Here is a 23,376-nt window from a genome sequence, read left to right on the forward strand (position 1 = left end):
TAATTTCTTCCTTAGGGTCAGAATTTCGATGCATCTCCTGAGTTACCAATGGACTAGTCTCTTGAGATGCCATATTAGCTGAGTTATACTTTTTTTGATTATGCTGATTTGGTTTCTTGCCTTGATCAGGTGTTGACTTCTTACCCAAATCCTGTGCCCATTTAGGTTTTCCATGGAGATCCCAACATGTATCTTTGGTGTGTCTTGTCTTCTGGCAGTGAGTGCACCAAAGTTTACTCTTATCATCTGTTCTCTTCTGAGAGTCACTTTTCTTAAAAGCACCTCCGACATTTGTATTTGAATTTCCCCGGACAGCTAGGGCAACTGACTCCCCCTTTGCACAATTCATCACACTTCTTCTACTCTCTTCTGACTGCACTAAGGCCTACACCTCCTAAATTAATGGCAAGTCTTTACTACCCAAGATCTGCACCCTGATGGACTCATATGAAGGATTCAGCCCTAGGAGGAAGGAAAAGACCCGTTGCTGAGATACAAGTGACTTATATGCCTTTGCATCTTCATCACACTTTCAATTCACATTCTGGTAGTGATCAAGTTCTTTCCATATCGATGTCAAATCAGAATAGTACATCGAGAGACTCCTCTCCCCTTGCTTGCAAGTAGAGGATTCAGCTTGCAAATGGTATATCTTGGCATAGTGTCTCTGCTCTGAATAGGTGGACTTTGCTTGTTCCCATATCTCACAAGCAGTTTCAGCCCACATAAATGTCTTCCTTACCTGTGGCAGCATGGAAACCAAGAGCCATGACATCACCATACTATTCTCTTGGTTCCACCTATCATATTCAGCACTTCCGTTCTTCGGTTCCTTCACTCTCCCATTGATGTATCCTATTTTCCCCCTAGCAGTGATGTAGAGTTTTATTCTCCTATACAATTCAAGGTTGTTCAGACCATCAAAGGGAATAACAGCCATGGGGAAATTCATATCCATTCCCCCACTCCATTGTGGCTCCCTGAAATCTCTGAAGTAGCAGAATTCTTAGGCGACATGGTAAACAGAGTTTTTTGATCTAAACTCTCAACTTAGGATCACTCCTTATATCGACAAAAACTCCACACACAACAATTCAGTTCTGGACTTAATCTGAGCACAAAAAACAGCACCAATTTCCAAAGAAGAACTTTGACGAGACTGATTTTCAGATCTGCATGAAGAACAGTCCCAGCCTACTGGTTTTCTAGTAAGTTCCACAACATTAATCAATAAGAGAGATCCTAACACATGAAATCAGACTAACGAGCAAAGAAAACAGATCATCTGTGACCTACAGTCACCTTTTCACAGGTACAGGATCACCCGATCCAACAAATAAAAGAGGTATAACCCTCACAAAAGTCTGTCGACATTCAGTGGTTTGGATTCATTTGTTCTCCACTTGGTACATGACCAAGGAAAGAAATAAAAGAAAAAAAAAAAAACTTTAGGGTTGTACCAGTTGCGGATCTGATTTGATCAGCTCAGATTCATTCCTCTATTCTGCCCAGATTCTGCAACTTGAAGAGAAAACTTGGTCGCCCAGATTCAACAGCCTTGCTCTGATACCATCTTGGCAATAAATCCAATTGAAAAATGAGGAAGAAGAGAAGAGAAGAAGAAACAAAGGAAAAAGAAAAGGTTTGGAGCAATGGAACAGTGTTGGTGGTGCTAGCTTCTATTATATTATATTGGGTGATAAAAATAAGAAGGGAAAAGACACTTGTGCCCTTGTTGTAAGTGAAGTACAATAACAAAAAATAAAAAAAGGCTTTAACTAGCCAAACAGACCCTAACACAATAACTAAATTATTTCAACAAAACCAAACCGGTACCATCGGTTTTTCCATTTCTCCAAACTAAAACCAAACCAGTACCACCGGTTAACTGGTCCATCGGTTTTAGTTTTTGATTGGTTCGGTTCTTCGGTTTTTTATATTTATAATATATTATATAAATATATGTATAATATTATATTATAAATAATAAATGATATACAATATATTATAAATATTATAAAAATATATAATATATATAATATATTTATAAGTAGATTATTATAAATATAATATATGTATATATTTATTTATATATATAGTGAATATATTTATATATAATATAGAAAATGTGACATATATTAAATATATATATAACATACATATAAATATATATACTAGTTGGTTCGGGTAACCGCTGATTTTTTTGTAGGTTAACCGAAAACCGAACCGGTCCTTACCGAACCATGGGCAATTTTTGTAAACGAAACCGATACCATCGGTTTTTCCATTTCTCCAAACTGAAAGCGAACCAGTACCACCGATTAACTGGTCTATCGGTTTTAGTTTTTGACTGGTTCGGTTCTTCGGTTTTTTATATTTATAATATATTATATAAATATATGTATAATATTATATTATAAATAATAAATGATATACAATATATAATATATTTATAAATAGCTTATTATAAATATAATATATGTATTCATTTATATATACATATAATGAATATATTTATATATAATATAGAAAATATGTGACATATATTAAATATATATATATAAATAAAACATACATAGAAATATATATACTAGTTGGTTCGGGTAACCACTGGTTTTTTTGTAGGTTAACCGAAAGCCAAACCGGTCCTTAAGTTTTTCAAAAATACCAAACCGAAACCGAACTGACTGGTTCAGTTTTCTCGGTTTTGTTCGGTTTTTCAGTTTTTCGGTGACACCCCTAGTTGCAGGCCAAGAAAAAACAGAAATTGTTGGAGTTTCAAACACTCATGATCAACTTGATGTAAATGACAAAGAAGAAATAGAAGTGGAGCAAGTTAAAGAAATTCAGGTGCAAGATAAAAATGTGCGGATTGTAGTAGATCATAGTAAGGAAGTAAGTGACTTTACCTTACAAGTTAAACTAGAATTACAACTTGGCGTAGCACAAGTTTAACCAACATCAACAATGGAAGGAGTCCTAGAGTTTGTTGAAGAACCAAGGATAGCAGAACTCATAGAGATGGTGATTCCTAAACTAGAGGTTGAAGGAAAAAGTTCCAAATGTTGCAGTTGAGAATTTGGATAAGCAAGGGGAAGATTCATCACAAAGGCTGGTTGATGAATTGAGTATTCTAGAAACTAATGTTATTGATGATTTAACAAAGATGGTTATGGAAGGCAATGTTTCAGAAATACATTTCTTTCCAGATCCTTTTCTAGTTCCGTGTGTGGCCTCTACTCTACAGTTTAATCATGTAACTGTCGGAAGTCCTACTCCTTCTGTAATTGGGGCATATCAACTTTTCATCCGCAAGTTCTTCAAAACTCGAGGACAAGTTTTTTTGAACTTGAGTCTTCTTTGAGTTGAAATAAGATATGACAGCTTAGTTTGAGTTCTACTAGGATTATTAAGTCTAATTGTTTGACTCCTGAGACTATTATGAGTCTAACAGTTTGACTCCACGGATTATTATTTGTTTTAGAGTCTATAAATATGTATGGACGTTTTACACAAAGGCAATGAAGTATATTGAGTTTTCTTTAGCTTATGGTAACTATGGTGAGTGATTCCCATGCCCTAGAGTGATTCCAGGTATTTTCTCTCTTATTCCTTCAAGAAGTCATTCAGCCATCAACAGCCATAAAATTCTGATCAAGAATACCGTTCAACATTCTCTAAGGACTAGAACTGAGCTGGTCTTATATCAATAGTCCACAAAGTTACAGACAGACTTACAGGAGATTAGTATATGAAAGGTGACTTCACAACTCACCTTACATTAATTGTATTCAAGCTGGTTTCAAATTTCCAGTTGCATTAATTTGTATCAGAGCTCCAGTTCATTGGATATATAATATGTGGATCTATGATTTGGAGAGAAAGAATACCAATAACCAAAACTAAGCTATACAACAAGGAAATGAAAAGAGGAACACAATGACAAGGGGAGAATTTGAAGCTCCACAGCACCAAATTGCAAATCTATGCAATCAATTGCAACAGATTAGATTCATAGGTAATGCCAATATTAACATTAGTACACCTTTGCCATTTCAAGTTTGAACAATAGAAGAGAGGGAAAAAGGAGATATAGGGTGTCAAGAATGAATTGATCCCCACCCCAAAGAGTCCAATATATATTAATGAATAAGATATTGTGTACAATTACAAGAATGCCCTTGCAGGGCAGCAAGAATGAATATAAAAGACATGGTAAAAGACAATAGGGACTATAATAATACAATACAAATACATATTTAGCTCCTAGATTCTCTATACTCCCCCGTAAACTGATGCAAGGACATAAGCATCAGTTTGTTAACAAGAAAGAGATGTCTGGATAGAGTCATAGCCTTTGTGAAGATGTCAGCAACCTGTATGTCAGAAGCTATATAAGGAAGAGTGATAGAACTGACATGAAACAAGTCTCCGATAAAATGACAGTCCACCTTGATGTGTTTAGTTCTTTCTTGAATCACAGGATTAGAAGCAATATTGACGGGACTAGTATTGTCAGCATAGAGAAGAATAGATGAAGGATATTTGGAGATATTTGGAGCTATCTAAGACCAGATGCTTCTACTTGGTTGATTATGGTCCCTCTGAAAAAAGTAAATCAAAGGAGGAAGTTATTGAAGCCATAAAAATCAGAACTGCACATTGGGTGAAGACCATGGAGCTATTCAAAAATTACTCCACGAATGAGATTCTAAGAAGTTGGGCTGAAGTAGCACAAACAGATGCACCCAAAGTAATTGTGAGTGTGGAATGGAAACCACAGGCACTGAACAAACTAAAACTAAACTTTGATGGGAGTTCTTTTGGTAACGCAGGAAGGGCAGATAGGAACAACAGACTTAGAAATAGAAGGAGACTCACTACTGGTCATTTCTTGGGCTCAAAACATCACATCAGTACCTTGGAAGCTCAAATTTATCTTCAGAGAAATTGACATATTTGCAAGGAGGATCAATTCTCACTTTGGTTGGATCAAACAGAATGCAAATGGGATGGCGAATACCCTAGCAAAACAGGGGCAAATAGATCTACTTTGTACTAGGCAGAATTGTAGCTGATTGCAAGTGGTTGCAGATTAGATCTGCAACCTATAATTATTGTAACTGATTGTAACTTTTCTCTGTTATTAATTAAAAAATTTCTTGCTGATAAAAAAAAAAGTCAGATTTCACAATTAAAAGCAGGCAAGAGAAAATTCAGACCTGGACCAAAATGCAAAGGGGGTCAAGGGGTTAATTTCTTCCTTTGAACCATGAAGGAATGCTATTTAAGCAGTGCCAAAACTTGCACCAAGGATCTAGGACAGTTGGGGAATACGCTAATGAGTTCTACAAGATAAGAACTTGTCTATACCTCAATGAATCTGATATGCAAACCTTACGAACGCATTTGGTGGGTCTTATAGTGTATTGGTAATTTGGTTTAGTGACAACCTTATTTGGACATAGACAGGAGCAGTTGGCTTGCAGTAAAGGTGGAGAATCAACTTTTTCAAGCTGGTAATTAACATCCAATTACCAACTTTACAAGGACACAGACCATGATGAGCAAAGAGAAGGTTGTAATTGCTGGTTCAAGTCAAAACACCAATACATGCAACGTCTACTTCTAGTTAACAAGGAAAATCTATTGGGGTGGTGCATATGGAAAATAATGTGTTGAACCGCATGCTATATGCTACAGATGTTTGGAAGAAGGCCATACTTCAGTCCAATTTTGTGCTAGACAAGTTAGCCTTGTCACTGTTGGTGTGAAAATTTTAATAAATTCTCATGCAACATAATTCACTCAATCAAGTGATTGAGTTTCTATTATATTGGGTTAAGGTCCATTTAGAGAATCGTATAGATTGTTCCCGTTAATTACATCTCCACAAGAAAGTAGAGAACACCTTTTGATTCTGACTTAGAGAAATGAATGCATAGAACAAAAGAAAAGAACAATAGAGTACTTCTTAAAAAGAACTTTTCATTTGCATTTCTTTTACATTAAGTGTACAAGAATGAGAAGAAGAAAAAAAGAAAATACAATTGAGAAACTCTACAACAATACATTTCTCTCTTTCTTTTCTTTTTGATACAGAGATTTCTTTCTCACTCCTTTCTTCACAATAAGTTGTAGTCAATAAATTAAATTCTGACTAATCCTTTGGATTTTTGCGTACAAGAAGGGAACCGTAGTCAATCAAATTGAATGTTTGATTGTAGACAGTTTTTATCCCCTATTCATTTTCATTTGAAGGGAACCATAATCCGCCCTTGAGAATTAGACTGTAGATGGTTTAATCCCTAACTTTGTCTTGAAAGAGGGACCATAATCAACCAAGTAGAAGCATCTGGTCTTAGATGGTTTATTTCCTTCTATTTCCTTTCTCAAAAGTGAAAATAAAAGAGAGAGAAAGAAGGATACATAGCAGAAGACATATATAGGAAGTATTCATGAAGAGGACTTTCCTTTTCCTACCTGTATTAGTGAAACTTCTTTTCCTTCCCTGTCTTCCCTTGAGCTCTTTTCTTTTTCTTCTCTCTTTATCTTGGCTTTTCTTAAGAATCTCTTGAGACAATTTTCTCCGAAGAGAGCAGTCTAGCTTCCCTTAAGGAGCTTAAATAGGGAGTGAGGTAGTTATGTAACTACCTCCTCCCCCTAGGTGAAGGACACCTGTCCCTCCCAATTGAAGAGAGGGAACTCCTGTACGGGACACTTTTTTTATAGTTTTGATGATTTGGATCGTAGACTAGCCAACCCACTTATTAGGGTTATAATCTATTTAAATATTATTTGGATTTAAAAAAAAAATGCCTTCAACAGTCACCAAGGGTATGAAGAAGAGTTTCAAGAAGATCCATCCTATGCTGATTTGCTAAACTATAATGTGGAAGATGATGAAGTATAATGATCTGGCATTGGTTATGAGACATTCTTTACATGCCCAAGGCAGCATATGTAGAATGGTTGATGAGCAATTTATTCAAGACACGATGTAATTCTGATGATCAATTGTGCAGTGTCATCATTGATGGTGGCAGTTGTGAGACCCTTGTTAGTCAAGATGGTGATAAGTTGGATCTCAAGACTCAATGACACCTCAAACCATATTTTATAGTTTGGTTTAAGAAGGGTGGAGAGATAAATGTGACTAAATAGTGCTTAGTTAATTTCTTTATTGGCAAGAAATATCAAGAAAAGGTTTTGTATGATGTTGTGGTCATAGAGGTGTATCACTTTAGGCCACCATGGCAATTTTATAAGAAGGTTCATCTTGGTGATAAGAATAGGTATGCATTCTTCACGGTTTATACTATTGCTGATAAGAGAAGGAAGTTCCAAGCTTTCAAGGAAGGTGATATGGTAATGGTGTGCTTGTGTAAGAAAAGATTTCTAGCTGGTACCTATTAGCTGGGATGGCAGAAAATTATTCATATAGCCAACCATATGTACTTGGTACAGGGCTTAGATGATGATGACCTATTCAAAAAGCTTAACAAGTAGATGACTGGCCCTTTCAAAATTTTGATTGCTTATGAAGTTGACTTTCCAACTGATTTGAGCTTGATTTTATTTTTAATGTTGTTGATCTCTTATTTATCACGGTAAGGAAGGTAAAGAAGATGAGATTGACAACATTATTAACAGCTGGGTATTTTTTTTTATGGAAAGATGCTTGCTAAATACTTGATCCAATGGAAGATGGATGATGAAAATGTTCCACAGAGAGTTTCAGCAGTTAGATCCTCATTCTCTTGAAGTTTTTGTTTTATTCAGTTGGACAAAGTGTTTTCCAGGGAGGCGCTGATGTAGATGCCATATGGTATCCATCAATCCTTGACCAAATCTCAAAAGAAGGCTAAGAGAAAAATGAAGGAGAAGACTGTTTATGTCTACCATCCAAGTTCTAGGCAGAAATCCTAGACTTAAGAAGTGTATAAGAGATTTTCATAAAAAAAAGAAAGGCCTAGAAGCAATTCAAGTTACAGACTCCATACTGAGAACTAAACAAATATCAATGTAATCGGATTATAAGAAGGCTTTTATCATGGGAGGTTATTGTTGTTGGATTTCTTGTAGTGTTAAAATAGTTGGTCAAATCCAAAATCAAACATTTGACCAAAGGTCCCCACATTCTTGTTGCAAAATGTGGACCCTTTGTCTCATTTTCACTTATTAAAAGTGCAAATTTTGCTTCCTGAAAACTGATGCAAAATGTGCACTTTTGTACTACCTTTTCCTGCCTTCATTCTTGTTAGAATGCTCGAGTCAGGGGTATTTTGGTCATTCTGGTGTATCTTATTGAAAGTGAAATGTCTATTGTATCTGAGTTTAAGTTATGTGTCCCATCTTCTATGAGGGACAACATTGTCTTTCTTGTAACTTAAGTTTTATGAATAAAAGTCAAGTGGGTCGGCTAGGAGAAAGTGACTTTCACTTTTCTCTCTTCTAGTCTGGCCGAACATTCTTCTCATTCTTTCTCTTTTCTTTCTTCTTCATTCTTCTCTGCTTTAACCTAGAATGAACTAGGGTTTATTCACATGGTATCAGAGCTGTAAGGTCGTATCCTTATTTTTTTCTTCTTGTTGTTCTCTTTCTGGGTTCGCCGCCAGCTTTCACAGTCGTCTTCTTCTTTTTCGATTGACCTGAGTGGAGGTTCGATAAGGGGCTGAAAAGGAGCTGTCGTTTTGTGGGTCTGGAGGTGAGAATGCCTCCAGTCGTTGCTGTGGTGGTCGTTGAAGTGGTATACTAAACCCTCTATTCAATATCGAAGAGGGCTGAATGTGGACAGGTATGAACACTACTGTTGTTTGTCCAAGGGAGTGTAAATGTTTTCTTGTTGCTTCAAAAGTTGGTTGTGGTGATGCTTGGTGTGACTGATATGCATTTCAGTCGTATTCCTCTGCATTCCTCTTCATATGTATGTTGAAAGAAGAGTTGTCGACTGCTGAGGTTCACAACAGCAGTAGATTGGTGGTGGTTGTGTCGTGGTGATTGGTGGTAGTGGTGGTTGGGTCCTAGACCTTGTGTGTAATCAGTTCTGCAGTGTGCAACCCAAGTGTTTGATGTGAAGACTGAGTGATTTCAGTCTTAGTGTGTGGTGGTGAATGGTTTTGCAGTGTGCAGCCCAAGTGTTTGATGTTGTTAGAATGCTCGAGTCAGGGGTATTTTGGTCATTCTGGTGTATCTTATTAAAAGTGAAATGTCTATTGTATCTGAGTTTAAGTTATGTGTCCCATCTTCTATGAGGGACAAAATTGTCTTTCTTGTAACTCAAGTTTTTCATGAATAAAAGTCAAGTGGGTCAGCTAGGAGAGGTACTTTTGTACATCCTCTCTTCTAGTCTGGCCGAACACTCTTCTCCTCTCCTTCTTCTTTCTCTTTTCTTTCTTCTTTCTTCTTCTCTACTTTGACCTAGAAACAACTAGGGTTTATTCACATGGTATCAGAGCATTAAGGTCTGGTGTTCGTTTTCTTGCTGCTGTCTTCTTCCTGGGTTTGCCGCCAGTTTCACAGTAGGTTTCATCATCCTACAGCTGATCTGATTGAAAACTCGATAAAGGGCTGAAAAGGAGTTGTCGTTTTGAGGGCCTGGAGGTGAGAATGCCTCTGGCTGGTGCTGTGGTGGTCGTTGAAGTGGTATACTAAACCCTCTATTCAGTGTACGAAGAGGGCTGGTCGTATACAGGTATGGACACTGCTGTCGTATGTTCAGAAATGGACTGTGAATGCTGATTTTTTTTTGTGTGCTTCGAAAGTTAGTTGTTGTGGTGCTGGGTGAAACTGATACACATATCAGTCATGTTTTTTTTGTGTGTTTTCTTGCTCACATGTGTGTTGAAAGAAGAGTGGTAGACTGCTGATGCCCACGACAGCAGTGGTGTGGTGGCTGACATATCTATGTTTTTAAATGCTTAAAAGTGAACCCGTAGACCTTGTATGTAATCAGTTCTGCAGTTTGCAGAACAAGTGTTCGATGAAATGACTGAGTAATTTCAGTAGTGGTGTGTTGGTGGTAAATGGCCCTGCAGTGTGCAGTCCAAGTGTTTGATGTGTTGACTGAATGATTTCAGCTTTAGAGTGTAGTGTGTAATGTGCAGTTGAAGAAAGTGGGTTGGTGGGAATGACAACTGTAGTTGGGAATGACAACAAAACAGGCATCATGCTCTCCTTAGATTATTTAAGTGTTCAAATGACATCCATCAAGTTGAATGGTGAGAACTATGTACCATGGGCAAAATCTGTGGAGGTGTTCTTGAAGGCCAAGAGGAAAGTAAAACATGTGAGGGAGGAGAAACCTTCCTCTGATTCTCCTGGGTTCAGTGATTGGGGAACAAGATGATGCACAGATAATGACATGGCTTTGGAACAGCATGGAACCAAAGATTAGTGTGAACTTCATGTTCCTAGATACAGCCAAAGAGATCTAGGATCATGCTAAAAAGTTGTACTCTGGACAAGACAATACAACTAGGGTATATCAGTTATACCAAGAGTACTTCAATTTGAAGCAAGGAAGTCAAAGTTTAGAAGAGTATTATGCAAGTTTGAGAAACATCCGCAATGAGCTAAATGTGTATCACCCTCTCACATCAGATGTCCAGATCCAACAACAGCAACGTGAACAATTTGATGTGACTAGGTTTCTTGTGGGCTTGAAGGCTGAGTATGGGCCTGTTAGAGCACAGATATTGGGGGGATCAGCTCTCCCCTCACTTGAAGAAGTTTTTGCCCGTCTTAAGAGGACATCCATTGAGCTATGAGCAGTTCCTTCAAACAACTCAGCAGAACACAGCTACATTTGCCCATTTAGGTATGACTTGTTTAGCTTCCAAAGCCTCACCCTGGATCATTGATTCTGGTGCCTCGGACCATATGTCTGGGACTCCTGATGTATTTTCTTCCCTTTCTCGCACCCCCACATCTCAGACAGTTACACTTGCTAATGGTTCTACATCTCCTATTTGTGGTGTTGGTGATGTTGATATCTCCTCATTGTCTTTAGCATCTGTTTTATATGTTCCTAAGTTCCCTTTTAACCTTATGTCTGTTAGTAGATTAACCAAGTCCCTTAATTGTTCTGTAACCTTCTATCCATCTTCTTGTGTGTTTCAGGATCTCAAGACGGGGACGAAGATTGGTGGAGGGCATGAAGCCGGTGGTTTGTATTACCTTGATGGTGGTGGCCCTCTAGTGGCTTTCCAGTCGTCTCTTACTCCTCTCCAATGGCACTGCAGACTCGGTCATCCCTCTCTCAAGTCTTTGAAGCTGCTAATTCCTTCTTTGAGTCATCTTTCATCGTTAGACTGTGAGTCATGTCAGTTGGGAAAACATCATCGAGTATCATTTAGTCCAAGAATTGATAGTCGTGTTTCTAGTCCCTTTGCTTTAGTTCATTCTGATCTATGGGGTCTAGTTAAAGTTGTGTCATACAATGGGTTTAAGTACTTTGTCATCTTTGTTGATGACTTTTCAAGGATGACATGGATCCTCTTTATGAAAGATCGTAGTGAATTGTTTTCTATTTTTCAGAAATTTAATGTTTAATATGCACTAAGTTTGGTGTTCATATGAAAATACTTTGCTCTGATAATGCTAAAGAATACATCTCCTCATCATTTCAGCAATACCTAGAACATCATGGAATAATTCATCAAACTTCTTGTGCCTACACCCCACAACAAAACGGTGTAGCTGAACGGAAAAATAGACATCTTCTTGAAACTGCTCGGTCCTTGATGATCAATATGCATGTCCCAAAGCATTTTTGGAGTGATGTTGTTTTTACATCCTGCTTTTTGATAAATCGGATGCCCATGTCAATCCTTGGAAGTCAATCCCCTTTCTCCGTGTTGTTTCCCACTTTGTCTCCCTTTCCTCTCACCCCAAGAGTCTTTGGCTGTGTTTGTTTTGTTCAGCACTTGGGGCCTGGAGTAGACAAGCTAGATGCTCGGGCTACAAAGTGTATTTTTCTTGGCTACTCAAGGACTCAGAAAGGGTACAAGTGTTATAACCCTAAGTTTCATAAATCGTTTGTGTGCCCAGATGTCACCTTCTTTGAGTCAGTTCCCTTTTTCTCCAATGCCGGGGTCTCTTCTTCTCCCTCTGTGGTTCCTCTTCCTGTTCCAGTTGTGGACCCCCTTGCCGTAGTTCCCACTCCAACTGCTGATGCACATCATATGCCGGTACAGAGAGGCCGCCAATTACTCATGTGTATACTCGCAGAAGTGCTTCGGCTCCTCCTCCACTTCAGCACCCGTTGACAGATCCTGCTACTGCCCCTTCTCCCTCAGATCTTCATCTCCCTATTGCTTTGCGGAAAGGTAAACGTACTTGTACTTCTCATCCCATTTCAGACTATGTTTCCACTGCTCACCTTTCTGCTTCCCATTGCAAGTTTTTATATCATTACTCTCATTGGTTCCCATTCCCAAGACTGTACAGGAAGCCCTTGTCTCTCCAGGGTGGCGGCAATCCATGGAAGAAGAACTCTCTACTCTACAACATAATCATACGTGGGAACTCACCACCCTTCCTCCTGGTAAGCACACTGTTGGGTGTAAATGGGTTTATACAGTGAAGCATCTTCCTGATGGCAGTGTGGAACGATTGAAGGCACGGTTAGTGCCCAAGGGCTATTCTCAGTTATATGGTGTGGACTATATGGAGACATTCTCTCCTGTGGCTAAAATTGGTTCAGTTCGGGTGTTGATCTCATTGGCTACTATGTATGATTGGCCTCTCCTACATGGACTGAAACAATCTCCTCGTGCATGGTTCGACAGCTTCAGTGAAGTGGTGAAGGCCTTTGGGATGAAACAATGTCAGGTTGATCATTCCGTGTTTAGCTATAACTCGGAAGATGGAAACATCTTGCTAGTCGTGTATGTGGATAATATTGTCATAACTGGAAGTGACAACAATGGAATTGACAGGCTGAAAAAATTCTTACAGGACCACTTCAATACGAAAGATCTGGGGAAGCTAAAGTATTTCTTAGGAATAGAAGTTGCGAGGTCAAAACAGGGGATCAACCTATGTCAGAGGAAATATGTTCTTGATCTACTTGAAGAAACAGGGTTGTTAGGTGCTAAACTAGCAGAGACTCCTATGGAACTCAATGCCAAGTTAAGTGTGGATGCAGGTGAAGAGTTTGATGATCCTGGAAGATACAGAAGGTTGGTGAAAAAGTTGAACTACCTGGCCATTACCCGACCAGATATATCATTTGTTGGGAGTGTGGTGAGTCAGTTTATGCAACATCCCCGGGTTCCTCACTGGGAAGTTGTTCTGAGAATTGTTAGGTTCCTAAAGGGTGCTCCAGGTCGTGGTTTGTTATACCAAAAAGGAGGACCTCTTGAGATAGTAGGGTACACAGATGCTGATTGGGCTGGCTCTATATCAGACAGGAGGTCAACCACAGGGTATTGTACCTTCCTGGGTGGCAATCTTGTAACTTGGAAGAGCAAGAAGCAAACAGTGGTGGCAAGAAGTAGTGCGGAAACAGAGTACAGGGCTATGGCCCATACCACTTGTGAACTAGTATGGCTGAAGAACCTACTACAGGAGATGGGTTTCTCAACTGACAAACCCATGAAACTATACTGTGATAACCAAGCTGCTGTTCACATCTCATCCAATCCTGTCTTCCATGAAAGAACTAAACATATTGAGGTGGATTGTCACTTTGTGAGAGAGAAAGTGATAAGTGGGGTAATAACTACATCTCATGTGAGCTCAGGAAATCAGTGGGCAGATATCTTCACAAAAGGATTGTCTCGGGGATGAATAGATTACATTTGTAACAAGCTGGGACTATATGATATATACTCTCCAGCTTGAGGGGGAGTGTTAGAATGCTCGAGTCAGGGGTATTTTGGTCATTCTGGTGTATCTTATTGAAAGTGAAATGTCTATTGTATCTGAGTTTAAGTTATGTGTCCTATCTTCTATGAGGGACAAAATTGTCTTTCTTGTAACTCAAGTTTTTCTTGAATAAAAGTCAAGTGGGTCAGCTAGGAGAGGTACTTTTGTACATCCTCTCTTCTAGTCTGGCTGAACACTCTTCTCCTCTCCTTCTTCTTTCTCTTTTCTTTCTTTTTTCTTCTTCTCTACTTTGACCTAGAAACAACTAGGGTTTATTCACAGATGTGAAGACTGAGTGATTTCAGCCTTAATGTGTGGTGTGTAATGTGTATTTAAAGCTGGGATTGGTGGTGCTATAAGTGAGATAAGTCGTGTGAAAGAGTGTGTGGTTGTGTTGTATACTTGAAGGTGAAATAATGGAGATGGCTTCTTTCGTAGATGGGAATGACAACAAAACCAGCATCATGCTTTCTTCAGATTATACAAGTGTTGAAATGACATCCATCAAGTTGAATGGTGAGAACTATGTACCATGGGCAAAATCTGTGGAGGTTTTCTTGAAGGCCAAGAGGAAAGTAAAACATGTGAGGGAGGAGAAACCTTCCTCTAATTCTCCTGGGTTTAGTGATTGGGAACAAGATGATGCACAGATATTGACATGGCTTTGGAACAGCATGGAACCAAAGATTAGTGTGAACTTCATGTTCCTAGATACAGCCAAAGAGATCTGGGATCATGCTAAAAAGTTGTACTCTGGAAAAGACAACACAACTAGGGTATATCAATTGTACCAAGAGTACTTCAATTTGAAGCAAGGAAGTCAAAGCTTAGAGGAGTACTATGCAAGTTTGAAGAACATCCGCAATGAGCTAAATGTGTATCACCCTCTAACATCAGATGTCCAGATCCAACAAAAGCAACGTGAACAGCTTGATGTGACTAGGTTTCTTGTGGGCTTGAAGGTTGAGTATGAGCCTATCAGTGCACAAATATTGGGGGGATCAGCTCTCCCTTCACTTGAAGTTTATGCCCGTCTCAAAAGGACATCCATTGAGCCGGTGGAACATTCTTCCTTCTCTGATAGATTTGGTTTGGTAGTGACTAAAGGGAGTGGCCGTGGAAGTAGAAGTGGTGGTGGCAGCAGTGGCCCTCTAAGCAACCGTGGTGGACACATATTTAACCGGGCTAGTGGCCGGACTGGAGGCCGAGAGTCAGGGGGAGGCCATGGAAGAGGAAGGAGTAATGCTTAGAGAAAATGTACACATTGTGGCTTAGAGGGGCACACAGTTAATTTCTGCTATGATTTGCGTGGTCCACCCAACACTTGGGCTAACCATGCTACATCTAAGAGTAGTAGCGCCATTACTGAAAACCAGCAAACTGTCCCAATCCCCTCCACACCCGCTTGTGCTTCTAGGCAAGAAATGGTGAGTGTACCACGGGCAGTGTATGAGCAGTTCCTTCAAACATCTCAACAGAACACAACTACACTTGCCCATTCAGGTATGGCTTGCTTGGCTTCCAAAGCCTCACCCTGGATCATTGATTCCGGAGCCTCGGACCATATGTCTGGGACTCTTGATGTATTTTCTTCCCTTTCTCGCTCCTCCACATCTCAATCAGTTACTCTTGCTAATGGTTCTACATCTCCTATTTGTGGTGTTGGTGATGTTGATTTCTCCTCCATGTCTTTACCATCTGTTTTATATGTTCCTAAGTTTCCGTTTAATCTTATGCCTGTTAGCAGATTAACCAAGTCTCTTGATTGTTCTGTAACCTTCTATCCTTCTTGTGTGTTTCAGGATCTCAAGACGGGGAAGAAGATTGGTGGAGGGCATGAAGCAGGTGGTTTGTATTACCTTGATGGTGGTGGCCCCCCGGTGGCTTTTCAGTCGTTTCTTACTCCTCTCCAATGGCACTGCAGACTCGGTCATCCCTCTCTCAAGTCTTTGAAGCTGCTAGTTCCTTCTTTGAGTCATCTTTCATCGTTAGACTGTGAGTCATGTCAGTTGGGAAAACATCATCGAGTCTCATTTAGTCCAAGAATTGATAGTCGTGTTTCTAGTCCCTTTGCTTTAGTTCATTTTGTTGTATGGGGTCCAGTTAAAGTTGTGTCATACAATGGGTTTAAGTACTTTGTCATCTTTGTTAATGACTTTTCAAGGATGACATGGATCCTCTTTATGAAAGATCGTAGTGAATTGTTCTCTATTTTTCAGAAATTTCATGCTGAAATACGCACTCAATTTGGTGTTCATTTGAAAATACTTCGCTTCGATAATGCCAAAGAATACATCTCACCACCATTTCAGCAATACCTAGAACATCATGGAATAATTCATCAAACTTCTTGTGCCTACACCCCGCAACAAAACGGTGTAGCTGAACGGAAAAATAGACATCTTCTTGAAACTGCTCGGTCCTTGATGATCAATATGCATGTCCCAAAGCATTTTTGGAGTGATGCTGTTCTTACATCCTGTTTTTTGATAAATCGGATGCCCATGTCAATCCTTGGAAGTCAATCCCCTTTCTCCGTGTTGTTTCCCACTTTGTCTCCCTTTCCTCTCACCCCAAGAGTCTTTGGTTGTGTTTGTTTTGTTCAACACTTGGGGCCTGGAGTAGACAAGTTAGATGCTCGAGCTACGAAGTGTATTTTTCTTGGCTACTCGAGGACTTAGAAAGGGTATAAGTGTTATAACCCAAAATTTCATAAATTGTTTGTGTGCTCTGATGTCACCTTCTTTGAATCAGTTCCATTTTTTTCAGATGTTGGGGTCTCTTCTTCTCCCTCTGTGGTTCCTCTTCCTGTACCGATTATGGACCTTTTTCCCGTAGCTCCCATTCCTACTGCAGATGCACATCGTATGTCTGTTACTACAGAGAGGCCGCCAATTACTCAAGTGTATACCCGCAAAAGTGCTTCGGCCCCTCCTCCACTTCAGCACCTGTCGACAGATCCTAGTACTGCTCCTTCTCCCTCAGATCTTGATCTTCTTATTGCTTTGCGGAAAGGTAAACGTACTAGTATTTCTCATCCCATTTCAGACTATGTTTCCACTGCTCACCTTTCTGCTTCTCATTGCATGTTTATATCATTACTCTCATCGGTTCCCATTCCCAAGACTGTACAGGAAGCCCTTACCTCCCCAGTGTGGAGGCAAGCCATGGAAGAAGAACACTCTGATCTACAACATAATCACACGTGGGAACTCACCACCCTTCCTCCTAGTAAGCACATTGTTGGGTGTAAATGGGTTTATACAGTGAAGCATCTGATGGCAGTGTGGAACGATTGAAAGCACGGTTGGTGGCCAAGGGCTATTCTCAGTTTTATGGTGTGTACTATATGGAGACATTCTCTCATGTGGCTAAAATTGGTTCAATTCGGGTGTTGATCTCATTGGCTACTATGTGTGATTGGCCTCTCCTACAATTTGACATCAAAAATGCCTTTCTACATGGTGTTTTTGTTGAGGTGTATATGGAGCAACCACCAGGGTTTGTTGCTCAAGGGGAGGCTGGTAAGGTGTGCAGGCTCAAAAAGGCAATCTATGAACTGAAACAATCTCCTCGTGCATGGTTCGGCAGGTTCAGTGAAGTGGTGAACCTTTGGGATGAAATAGTGTCAGGTTGGTCATTCTGTGTTCAGCTATAACTCAAAAGATGGAAAAATCTTGCTAGTCGTGTATGTGGATGATATTGTCATAACTGGAAGTGACAGCAATGGAATTGACAGACTAAAAAAATTCTTACAGGATCACTTCAATACGAAAGATCTGGGGAAGCTAAAGTACTTCTTAGGAATAGAAGTTGCGAGGTCAAAACTGGGGATCAACCTATGTCAGAGGAAATATGTTCTTGATCTACTTGAAGAAACAGGGTTGTTAGGTGCTAAACCAGCAGAGACTCCTATGGAACTCAATGCCAAGCTAAGTGTAGATGTTGGTGAAGAGTTTGATGATCCTGGAAGATACAGAAGGTTGGTGGGAAAGTTGAACTACCTGACCATTACCCGACCAGATATATCATTAGCTGTGAGTGTGGTGAGTCAGTTTATGCAACATCCCCGGGTTCCTCACTGGGAAGCTGTTCTGAGAATTGTGAGGTTCCTAAAGGGTGCTCCAGGTCGTGGTTTGTTATACCAAAAGGGAGGAACTCTTGAGGTAGTAGGGTACACAGATGCTGATTGGGCTGGCTCTATATCAGACAGGAAGTCAACCACAGGGTATTGTACCTTCCTGGGTGGCAATCTTGTAACATGGAAGAGCAAGAAGCAAACAGTGGTGGCAAGAAGTAGTGCGGAAGTAGAGTACAGGGCTATGGCCCATACCACTTGTGAACTAGTATGGCTGAAGAACCTACTACAGAAGATGGGTTTCTCAATTGACAAACCCATGAAACTATACTGTGATAATCAAGTTGTTGTTCACATCTCATCCAATCCTGTCTTCCATGAAAGAACTAAACATGTTGAGGTGGATTGTCACTTTGTGAGAGAGAAAGTGATAAGTGGGGTAACAAGTTGTCTCGGGGAAGAATAGATTACATTTGTAACAAGTTGGGACTATATGATATATACTTTCCAGCTTGAGGGGTGTGTTAGAATGCTCGAGTCAGGGGTATTTTGGTCATTCTGGTGTATCTTATTGAAAGTGAAATGTCTATTGTATCTGAGTTTAAGTTATGTGTCCCATCTTATATGAGGGACAACATTGTTTTTCTTGTAACTTAAGTTTTATGAATAAAAGTCAAGTGGGTCGGCTAGGAGAAAGTGACTTTCACTTTTCTCTCTTCTAGTCTGGCCGAACATTCTTCTCATTCTTTCTCTTTTCTTTCTTCTTCATTCTTCTCTGCTTTAACCTAGACTGAACTAGGGTTTATTCACAATTCTCTCGTGTAAAGTTGTGACAATATCACTTTTAGTCTCCGTTTTGCTCATCTCAAACAAAGATCCTTCTACTTGTATTTTCTCTCATATAAAGTGAGACCACATCATTTTACTCTTAAATAAACAAAGCAAGTTAAAACCTGAAACAAATGTACAGCAGAATTTGCACTTAGCCCGTTTGCACTCCCATCCATTTGTACCAGTGTAAATGAAATTTGCAGTGCAAACAAATGGATTCTCCTGTTTGTGTCCATCCAACACTGATTGTCACCAAGTCAATGATTCTGCTCTCCTGTTTCTTTTGCTGAAAATTGTTAAGCTCCTCCCAAATGGTCTATAAGATTGCTGCCCCTGTGGAACTCCATATAATCTTCATTGTGGGTGGGGAACACCTCAAATAAACCCTTAAATATGGGTGGCATAAAAGCAAGTTTGCAAGAGAAAACACACGATTGGCATTTTCACCATTCTTTGTGTGGTGCTTGGCATTCTCTTACCATTCTCTTCTCTTTTCCGTTTTATCTGCATTACCTCATGCATTGGAATATCTTCGTTTATGCCAAATATAGAAATGAATTATGCTTATTTAATGAGTTCTGAGCACATAAGTCAAAGCATTCCTGGTTATTCTTTGTACATCATATTGAAATAGTCTTTGGAATCATGATAGGAAAAAGAACATATTTAAGTTGGCACAAGGAGAGTACATAGCCCCAGAGAAGATTGAGAGTGTATATGCTAAGTGCAAGTTTGTCTCCCAATGTTTTGTTTATGGTAAGTAACTGAGGTTATAAATTTTTCTGTTAACTGTGGATTAATCTTGTCCTTGATGATGCCCAATCGAAAAAGCCCTTCTCCTTGCTGATGTTTATTAATGGTTTCACGGTGATAGGTGACAGCTTGAATTCTTGCTTAGTAGCCATTGTCTCAGTGGACCAAGATGTATTGAAAGCTTGGGCTGCATCTGAAGGCATCAAGGTGGGTTTTAGTTCTTTCTTTTCTTTTTGGGTGTTTACTTCTTTTTTCTTTTCATTTTTTTTAATATGGTAAAGTTTTTAAGACTTAAGCATGAGCAGGGAATATTTGATTCAACAAGCTTTAAGTAACAGAACTCATAGACCAGCTTGTATGCCTAAATGAATCTGAAGAAAATAGTTATTTGAGTGCTGCAGTAAACATTGGTTGGTATAATCACAAGTAAAGGTATTGAGACTGGGGATAGGGATACAGAGAGAGAGAGAGAGAGTGTAGAACAGACACAAAAAAGATCAAGATGTCAAGGAAATAGTTCAAAACGGGAAGGTGAATATTAATAAACTGGTGGAGAGGGAGGTGGACGTGGAAAAGTTTCTCAGGCTAGTTTTTTGAGGTGGGGAAGGCTTTGCCAAGATAGCATTGAGAAGTTTGAAAAAAAGAAAAGAGAAGAGAAAAAGAAGAGGGAAGAATATCTAGAAAAAATAAAGGGGTGGGACGATGAAGGAGAAGAAGAGGAGGGATTGGACAACATTGAGTGAATTGGGGGAAGGGGGAAGACAAGGAGAAGAGGAGGAAGTTGAGGATTCTCAGTTGGAATGTTAGGGATATGAGGGGTGGAAGAGGGAGATAGTGAGGATTATGCTTCGAAGTATGGAGTGAAGAGGGAGGAGATTGGGTGGAGCTTAAAGCTTTGCGGTGTCGGGGATCTGTAAATTTTATGGTTTTCAGGGGTATTTGAAGCACTTTGGAACTGAATCCTTGTAATTTTGACCCTTTACAGTGTAATTCTGTTAAGTTGTTAGTTTGTCAACATAGTTTTCAAGGCGCCAAGGTGAGGCTAGGTGACAGGGGGGTGCCTTGTCGCCTAGTCGTCTAGGTGATGGATTTTTTTTCAAGTAAAAATCACATATCCTAGGGTAGTTCCCTAGGTTCCATAACCAACTTTCTTTAATGACTATCCATAATTTTCATAAGAAAAATATAAACTTCATATTTAAGTCTAGAAATCAACATAAGAAAAATATAAACTTCCATAACCAACAAAAATATAGGGGTTGAACCCCTATTTTTGTTATAGGAAAATAGGGGTTAATGAAGAGATCCAGAAACATATCACTGGAATAAATGAGCTTAAGAATATGACCCAAGTACCTTGACTATTTAAAAATTCCATACACATGTTTGATGCAAGACTGGAGGGGAATAGGAGGAAGTAATGAAATTTAGGGTTTGGGTGAAGAGTGAAAATGTTTGTGGCAATTAAAAAATGAAATTATTATATATGCTTAAAAACTAGGTTTTGATTACATGGGAAATATGAATCGTCATGGGTGAGGTCTGGTTTTGTAAGGGCCACAGGGCTGGATCCCTAGTCTGGACTGGCCAGGCCTGGGCCCCACGCCCAGACATCTAGGTCCAACCTGTTTTCTTTTTCTCTGTTTTTCTTTTTGTTTATTTTTTCCTCTTTAGGTTCAAGGTTTGGCATTAGCAAGTCTGACAGTTTGTTGGTAGGTAGAACCTTGTTTGGCCCTCAAAGCTTTAAGTTTGTAATCATGAAGACAACAGAAGGTACAATTTATCACTTACAGGTGGACTGGTGTAGCTGTTTCTAATGTACAACTATGTTATTGATACCCAGATAACTGTGCATAGGTGCTAAAATGTGTAAAATACTTCAATTTTTAGTGAAAATTTCATATCTAAAACCTTGCCCATACATCCTAACCATATGCTAGTAACAAATATACTTTATAGAATATGTAGATAAAGTTATTTATGATATATCAGCATAACCATACAGTATAACCTACAATATATATGATATGTGTATATTTGGATGTAAGTGAGTGATATTAACTGGAAGAAACATGAGAGAATATGTAAATATAAACCATGTATTATATACAACATATAATGTATAAATATACAATATATGTAAATATACAAGATATAGAATATGTATATATTCCCAGACCATGCCTTAGTAGGCCCCTGAAATGGGGTGATTTGGCTGGTCCAGGATGGTAGGTGTGGCACTAGCTTCTCTTAAACCTGTATCAGGTTAATTTCAACCAGCAATCTTAATCAAGAGCAATAAGCAAATGAGGACAAAAAATCAAAGGACCAAAACATAGATAAACTGATACTATTTTAGGATTCTCTTTGGAATCACTTCTAGATGATGGAAGCATCACATATCCAGCTTGAGTAGCAGTAAATATGAAAGTCGTAGAAAATTCTTTAACTAGTAGCACAAGGATTTGAGGGAGTGGAGTAGAGCAAGGTTTAAAATGTCGGTGTTGGTGGAAATGTCGGTTGTCCAAATATAGGAAACATGTTAGAAATGTTGGGAATATTGTAAAAATTATAGACTTGGTGGAAACATTGTAAATATGAAAAAATATGATTTTTTGCATATTCTAAATATGCAAAATTTAAACTCATAGAAAATGTAAAATGGTTCTAATAAATCAACCAAATATTTTATTAAACAAGTGAAAACTAATATTTAACTTCATGTTTGAAATGAATATCGAGCTCATTCAAAGTGGTAATCATGTAAGTTGTGTGGGCAATAACATTGCTACTCCACATATCTACAATATTGTGACATGTTATTATACTATTTCTTGTACTCCACATAGTGCTGGTAGTGTTCACTGGGGAATATGTTGGTTCCAGTAAAATTTTATATCGCTACCCATGGAAATGGAAATATATCACAGAAACTCTCTTGTACTCCACATAGTGTTGGTAGTGTTCATTAGGGGAATATGTCGGTTCTAGTAAAATTTCATGTCACTACCCATGGAAATGGAAATATATTGTGGAAATATTAGGAAATTTAGGTACATCTTATACCATGGAGTAGAGAAATGCATTTTAAATCTACCTTGAAAAAATAAAGACAAAGGAAACAATAGTTAGCAGATTGTATCATAGTTTTCAAGGCACCAAGGCAAGGCTAGGCAATAGGGGGTGCCTTATGATGGGCATGATGGGCTTTTGTTTTTAATAAAACCCATGAATTCTAAAGTAATTCCCTAGGTTCCATAGTAAACAGCAACCATCTTTCACTATTAATTGTCTATAATCTTCATAAAAAATGTATGAACTTCATTTAAAACATATAAAATCATCATATTCATGAAAAGAATGGAAGAAAGAAAAGAAATTTCAGATAATAGAGGGACAGCCTCTAACTTTGTCCTTGGAAAAGCAGAAAAGAAAATAAAGGATGAAAGAAGATCAATATGTGTAAGTTTTAGTTCTTCCATGCTTGTTAGTTCAGGTTTTGAAGTGTTATAGGGTTCAAAATAGTATACAACTTTTTTGAACCCTAACAAATAAGATAAATAATAAAAGGAAACTAGTATTTTAACTCAAACTGAATAATTTAGTTTGATAAATGTGTATTTTATTATTATAATCTCAGAAAGTTAAGTGAGATGACCCTTCATGGGTGCCTTATCACCTAGGTGTTTCTCTATATGGTAAGTTACCTTGATATTACCTGATTGTCATAGTTAGGTAGTATATCCTAGAGGTAGTCTCTATTTTATATGATAGTGGATTGTTGTATCTTTTTTTTTTGTTTTTGAAAAGGTAAAGTATAAGGTATTGTATTAATATCAAAG

The 23,376-nt window shown here is 38.7% G+C and overlaps 1 protein-coding gene across 3 annotated transcripts in view; it reads left to right on the plus strand.

The window, feature by feature from the left end:
* The window catches only part of LOC104612087 (long chain acyl-CoA synthetase 7, peroxisomal), a 117,060-nt gene that overhangs the window by 81,422 nt on the left and 12,262 nt on the right, over positions 1-23,376 (plus strand). For all 3 annotated transcript variants that reach the window (XR_016085130.1, XM_010279405.3, XM_088902393.1), the window contains exons 19-20: positions 19,434-19,537; positions 19,656-19,741. Coding sequence is in view for 2 of the 3 variants with exons in the window: in XM_010279405.3 (XP_010277707.2) it covers positions 19,434-19,537; positions 19,656-19,741 (190 nt within the window). In the remaining variant the exon portion in view is untranslated. The remainder of the gene's footprint in view (positions 1-19,433; positions 19,538-19,655; positions 19,742-23,376) is intronic.

This window comes from Nelumbo nucifera, chromosome 4, assembly GCF_055504915.1.
Source record: "Nelumbo nucifera cultivar China Antique chromosome 4, China Antique-T2T, whole genome shotgun sequence".
Taxonomy (NCBI): domain Eukaryota; kingdom Viridiplantae; phylum Streptophyta; class Magnoliopsida; order Proteales; family Nelumbonaceae; genus Nelumbo; species Nelumbo nucifera.